The sequence below is a fragment of the Empidonax traillii genome, unplaced genomic scaffold (assembly GCF_003031625.1).
Source record: "Empidonax traillii isolate 1590-97213 ecotype Southwest subspecies unplaced genomic scaffold, ASM303162v1 scaffold125:size1524877, whole genome shotgun sequence".
Taxonomy (NCBI): domain Eukaryota; kingdom Metazoa; phylum Chordata; class Aves; order Passeriformes; family Tyrannidae; genus Empidonax; species Empidonax traillii.
In genome coordinates, this window is record NW_020955318.1 from 1,494,432 (window position 1) to 1,501,307 (window position 6,876).

The 6,876-nt window shown below is 37.6% G+C and overlaps 1 protein-coding gene across 4 annotated transcripts in view; it reads left to right on the top strand.

Moving 5' to 3' along the window:
* RBPJ (recombination signal binding protein for immunoglobulin kappa J region) overlaps positions 1-5,052 on the top strand; it is a 149,342-nt gene extending 144,290 nt beyond the window's left edge. For 3 of the 4 annotated variants that reach the window (XM_027883368.1, XM_027883370.1, XM_027883369.1), the window contains 2 exons: positions 20-123; positions 858-5,052. In XM_027883368.1, coding sequence (XP_027739169.1) covers positions 20-123; positions 858-1,173 — 420 coding nt within the window. In that variant the 3' untranslated portion in view covers positions 1,174-5,052. The remainder of the gene's footprint in view (positions 1-19; positions 124-857) is intronic. The other variant, XR_003571180.1, reaches the window with a different exon arrangement.
* The last annotated feature ends 1,824 nt before the right edge of the window (positions 5,053-6,876 follow it).

Genomic DNA, 6,876 nt, shown 5'->3' on the forward strand with positions numbered 1-6,876 from the left:
TTTTTTTTTTTTTTTCCAGTTGAATGGTGGCGGGGATGTAGCAATGTTGGAACTTACAGGACAGAACTTCACTCCAAATTTACGTGTCTGGTTTGGGGATGTGGAAGCTGAAACCATGTACAGGTACAGTATTTTCACTTACTTTCATGGTGATTATATTCTCCTGGGTGCTGTGAAGAGTGTATACTCCCATGTACACACTCAAGTGTATGCTTTTCTGTCCTGCAGAAAGAGATCTGGTTGCCAGCAGGCTCAGTATGAGTTAGCAGTGTGCCCTGGCAGAAGGGAGGGAGGGCAAACCATATCTAACTGGTCAAAAGAGGTGATTGTCCTGCTGTATCCGGCATTGGTACAGCCTCACCATGAGCACTGCAGTTGTGGGCCCAACAGTTTAAGGATGTCCAGATACTGGAATGTGTCCAGAGAAGGGCAGCAAAGCTGGGGAAGGGCTGGAAGGCATGTCCTGGGCATTATGGGTGAGGACTTTGGGCTTGTCCAGTCTGGAAAAAAGGAGGATGAGGGGGACCCCACTGCTCTCTGCAGCTTCCTGAGGAGGGGAGGGAGAGAGGGAGGTGCTGTGCTCTGCTTCCTGCTGTCATGTGCCAGGATGCATGGGAATGGCTCAAAGCTGTACCAAGGAAGATTAAATGGGACATTAGGCAACATTTCTTTACCAAGAAGGTGGTCAGACACTTGGAACAGGCTTCCTAGAGAGGTGGTCAATGCACCAGGCCCCATGCTTTAGTTTTTGGTCAGCCCTGCAGTGGTCAGAGCGTGGACTAGATGACTGTTGAACTACTCTGTTCTGTTCTTTAAACTTAAGTTTATTCTGCTCAGTGGACTCTCCTGTTTTCCAGATGCGCAGAGAGCATGCTGTGTGTTGTTCCAGACATTTCTGCATTTCGAGAGGGTTGGAGATGGGTCCGACAGCCAGTGCAGGTTCCAGTAACTTTGGTCCGTAACGATGGCATAATTTACTCCACCAGCCTTACCTTTACATACACACCGGAACCAGGGCCACGGCCACACTGCAGCGCTGCTGGAGCGATCCTCCGAGCCAACTCGAGCCTCATGGCTTCCAGTGAAACAAACACAAACAGCGAGGGAAGTTACACAAGTGTCAGCACAAACCCAACCAATGTCACATCATCTACAGCAACTGTAGTTTCCTAACTACTGTTGTTTGTCTGGACTTTAACTGACTGTCATGTGCTACATTCAAGAGAACTGAACAATTTTTGTGGTTTCATGGGAAAACACCTTTCCATTTTAGGTGATATGATTTGAACTTTGTTACCTGCAAGTGAGATCTTAAAAACAGAAGCCACGATAAAAAAAAAAAAAAAAAAAAGAAAATCAAACCAACAGCCGAAACATAAGAACTTTATCGAAAATCTATTTTTCAGCTGGTTTTTTTAGTGGGCAAGAAACAAAAATGTGGCTGGGATACATGTTGAGCAAACTAGAAAACATGAACACATCATAGTTTTTATGGACCAAGGAACTTGTATAAGCTTTAGTATAAAAGGTACATTTTCACCATACCTTTTTTGTATCACAACATATAGTACACTTTTGTTACCAAATAGTTTATATTTTTTTTTCTCTGAGCTTTTGCTCTGAAGTATATTCAGGTTCCAAAGCCTGACCATGCTTGTATAATCTAATTACCATACTCTTCCAGTTTTAAAAAAAAAAATATATATTTTTGGTCTGTGGCTGGAACTGTTCCTTTTTTTAAACTGAAGTCTTGTGACTTTTTATGGACTGAAATTGTTTTTATTTCAGCAAGTAGAACCTTGTAAAGGCCAGCATATTTTTTTTAAGATTATATGAAGTCTGTGCAAAAGCTTTAAAAAATGCCTCTGCCTTGCCTGCAATACATGCAATGTATGTTAACTTTAGTGCTCTGTTTTCAGTCATTGTTAATAGCTATTTCTGTTTTTCTTTTTTTAAATACGTATTTATAGTGATAATTCATGAGGTTCTAACATTACGTGAGTTTTTTTCCTAAAGTGGCATCTCAAGCAGTCATATTAATGATTGTTCATGTCACAGGCATATGTTGGTGTTTTTGAAGGGTTGTTACTGGGTTACTCCCCCTCTTCCTTGCGCAGTCATACTACATCTGAAAATGTTTCAGGATCTGTTCAGGTTTTTCTAATCTTGTATATAATTTGTATTAAATGTAAGTTAAATGTTTTATTTCAAAAGTGGAATGTTCCCAATAACTTCATTTGGCAGCATGTCTTCTGTCTTGTTGGCATGTAACTAAAGTACCATGAGAAGTATGTGCTACAAATGGGATTGGTAGGTGATGCCCTCCATCACTTGAGAATCACAACAAGCATGTTTTTCTTCATACTGTTCAGTAAATTAGGCCAGACTTTCACGTAACACTTGTGTTGAGAACGTGCTTTCATTGTGAAGTGATCATACCATAATAACTAGAAGTAAATTTTATTACTTAGAAATGGGCAAATAGAAAATCATAAAAGCACTATGAAGATGTCAACTCCTCCCATCTTTGTTTCCTGTGGGTTTCCCTTTCCCCGCCAACAGCTTGTGCAACATTCAAGTCTTCTCTCCATCATAAATTCAAGGCTCATTTGCACTTTGACTTTGTTGGTTGTTGCATTTTTTTCTTTTTGACTTTGCCATGTTTTGTCCCTCCTTGTAGACCTGCCTGCTTCATTTGTATTTGAAAGTATACCCCTGTAGTTCATTTGTAGTCGCAGAGCTAGGCATAGGCTTGTAGGACAAGTTGTGATAGTGTGATCTTCTCTTTAAAAGCCAAAATACGAATTTCATTACATGTTCAGTCTCTTCTGTACTCTGAAGCAAAAGTCACAACTGCTGTGTAAATGTGAACCTGTGGCTTCCTACAGCAGTGCATTGCTTACCAGCTTACCTGTTGACCATTTTCATAGGGTTTTTATTTCTGACCACTTATTCCAGTTTCAACACCCACCACCGTTTTAAGGCATCGACTCTGAACCATATTTGCATACTCTAACGCTCCATTCTCCTTGCTTGCTTTAGTGCTCCGTTATGTGTGTGAGAAGGATGTGTTCAAAGGAAGAGATCGGTTATAAAGCATATTTAGCAAATAGTAAAATCAGTGCCACTGTCCTCCTAAAACGTGCTTGTATTCTACCACAGGCCTTCATGTTTGCTATTCTGTGTTACAAACTTGTTCCCGTGACAGTCGCGATGCTGGTTCCGAGCACTAGTGAATGCTGCCTCACCTCATCTCCGTTCCAGTGACCAAGGGCAGAATTCATTGTGGCCTTATCTCTGTTTTAAACTGTTTACTGGCATTTACTTGCAAATCTGTTTACCTTTGTATGTGCTATAAAATTTTGTTTTATTGTGTTGTGGCAGGAATCATTTCACAGTGTTTTTATTGGAAGGACATAAGTATCTTACAGTACGGCTTAGTTCAAAAGCCACAGATTTTCATCACTAATTAGACCAAGAATAAAACAAGATACATATATATCAGATTTAGAGGGTATTGAAGACACCGTGATATACACACAGCAGGCAAACCATAACAAGCCTTTTAACCTTCAAAGACTATTTAAAATATCTTTTCAGAACTTGACACGTGCTTTTATACTCATTATTTTAAATTTTTTACATATAAATGCAATACTTTTTATATTCAGTTTCCTTACGTGCAGTAATTTTTGCCCAATAGATATAATATTCCTTGACTTGTAAAGATTTAGCCTAATTTTTGCTGTTCTACACACTACCGCCAAGTGGGTCAAAAGAAGAGCCTATTAAGTTCTGCTTACAAGACCATTTTAAACCCCATTTTTCCATTGGGCTTGTGACTCTGTTGTTGCCAGTAGTTATCCTGTAGTACAGAAATGGTCTTCCGGGTCCTTACTGTTGTTAATATGTCCAGTTGTTCAGATACATTATCTTCCTGAACTTTTTTTCTGTGGGGTGATATTGTTACATATATTGGCCTTGTGAGCTGTTAATCAGTTTTCATTATATTAACGATATCTCAAGATTTTGATAAAACTACTTATAGAATGTTTCAGTATGAAACTCTTATAACTGTTCAAGTCTAGCTGTTAAGTCTGCTGTTAATTCTGTATACATAGAAATTGAGTCTGTGTTCAGAATGTTGTTATAGTTCCAACTTTAGGGAGACAAAGCAAAGTGAGTGCTCTAATTTAGCTATGCCTTTTCTTGTTTTCTGTTGTTTGGAACTGCATTTCAGAAATCAACACTAGCATAGTCTTTAATAATCTGCTGCTGATTTTTTTCCTAATTATTTGCCTTGAGGGCATCCCACAAGTGTGTTAATAATGGTATTTTGGAATTCTTTTCATTGCACAGACTTAAAAGATCAGAATGGTTACCTGAAAAGACATGAACTCAAGACATAAATTAGTGTATTCCCCATATACAAAATAATAATGCCAAGTGAAACAAAGTACCTATTGGAAGTAAGCTACCCACTTGTAGTTTAAATGACTCCATAGAGGTGTCCATCTTGAAACTAAGATGCTCTTCAATTATTAACCATATTATTTACTTTCTTTCAAAAGCAGCTGTGTTTATGAGTACTGAACAAATGTGTATACTTTCCTGTGCCAGACTTTTGACTTTGTTTTCAAGCACTGTACTGTGGGATTGAGTGGCAGCTTTGTTAGAAAAAGAAGTATATTAGGGTTTCTACTTAACCCTTTTAGGACTGAACAATTTCTTCCCTTTAGAAGCTGTAAAATAAATGAGCAGTTCTAACTTCGTGAACATTCTCTGTGTGTTCGGCACTGCATTTACCCCATCTGGAGGTGCTATGCTAATGTCATTCTTTTTAAATCCTGTAGCATGTGTATACATTCAGTCTTAAAAGGGTTATTTTTACAAACTGTGCACCTGTAAAGTTTCTTAGCAATAAAGGTAGAAAAATGAGCAAGTTTTTACCATAATTTTGTAGAATTAATTGCTCAGTTCCATATTTCATCAAGAAAAACCCTGCAATATGGGCAGTTTTGAGGATTAAATAAAAGTGAAATGTAAACCACGTAAAAGTGTTCTTGTCAAGTGTACTCTGTGTGTGCATGTGCATATGCCATTGGGTTTTTTTCCTACAAGGCTAAAGATACAATGCCATGTTACTGTTGATGTGACAACCATAATTGAACATCTGTATGATGATACAAAAGTACTTACGATTTGAGCAGGTGTTGAAACTTGCCACGTTTTTGTGGATTTTTTTCAATGTTAACCAAGGAGTATGGTTTTTGGTTTTGTTTGTTTTTTCCCCAAATGAACAATGAGGTCATCTATGGAACCAGAACAACACAAAAGAAGACCAACCCTGGGAATGAAACATCACCAGTAGTTGTGAGGCTGTGCGCACTGGACTCCACTTAAACGGGATATGGAATGTCCACCCAAAAATTTAAATCAATTTCATTATTGCTTGTATTATTGCTGAAGTTAGATAAGAAACTGTTTTTTAATAATGTGTAAAAAAAAAAAAGTTTCACTTTTTTATATAATTTATTAAATAAGAAAAAATGAACTGTGTTTAGTTGTTTAACTTTAGCAACTTTATTATTGCATCTAGTATGCCTGACTTCTTTTCATCCTGTTCTTAATAGACTGTCTGACATTTCTTTCTGTTGGTTAATAACTAGAGTCAGAAGTTTAGCAAATAAGTTTATTTCTTGTTTTGACAGAATAGTAGGGCTGTAAGGAACAGCTAGTAATTATGTACTCTCAGTTTCCAAGCACAAGTGGCACAGTCACTTGAAGAAAGTTTCTGAGGTGGGAAGCCAACATGGCAGAGAGAGAATATAGAATAGTAGAAACCTACCAGTACTGGGTTTGTATTAAACTAATACACGAACTTCTAGTTTATCCATAAGACTGTGAGGGGTCCAAAAGGGATTGTTAAGAAGGAGTGGCAAGAGCAAGAGAAAAATCATTTGACTTTAAGGAAGAATTACAAATTTTTATATTCTTTTTAAAATCTGCAAAGGTGATTGCTCTTGTCACTAAAGCACTTAAAATAGTCAGAAGCTCAGCAGTTGTGGTGCTTCTGCTGTTTGAAACAGGAACAGTATGAACAGATTACATCTCAAAATTATTTTAAAGACTCTCACAGTTGTCTTCTGGAATGATAAGTTGATTCTTCTGGAATAGAATAGAAATTAGATCTGAGGTTTTGGCAAAGAGAAGGGTCACGTGCTGACCTTCAGTGTTGGTATCACTGGAATAAACATGGGATGGCCCTTGTCTTAGACAAAGAACTGCAGATATTAAAAAAATCGCTTCATCTAAACCTTGGCAATTAGCTACATAGATAGTCTCAATAATAAATCCTATTAAGTTCCAGAGCAGAAGATTAAAAGGAGAATGGTGTGAAATAACTGGGCTAGAGGAAAGGATTCATTTAGTGTTTACATTTAATACATGCCATTTCAGAACATTTGGAACTCCAGAACAGGGTAAAGTAGTTTACCTTTCACAGGGCCCTGTTTAGATTGGAGTTGCTTCTGAGCAGGATAGAAAAAACTTTGTGCTCAATTCATGTCTATGTTAAGGATATATATTTCTGATACCAGTAGCACAAGCTCAGTGTAAGGTCACAAACATGAGGAGTTTTAGTCCATATTGCTTGTTTTAAAATACTTTTGTATTGAATATCAACATTAATTATGTATGCTAAAGAGAAGTTCAGGCAATCTTGATTCTCTGCAGAAGCAAACTTGCTAACTGCTGTCTGAGAAAGATCTGATAAAATCTTTTGAATTTGACATCTTTCAGGTTCTGCATCTCCTTCAAGTACGGAAAGGGATGGTTAGAAGTTTGATGTTGTCCTTTCTGTGTGCTATTGCCTTT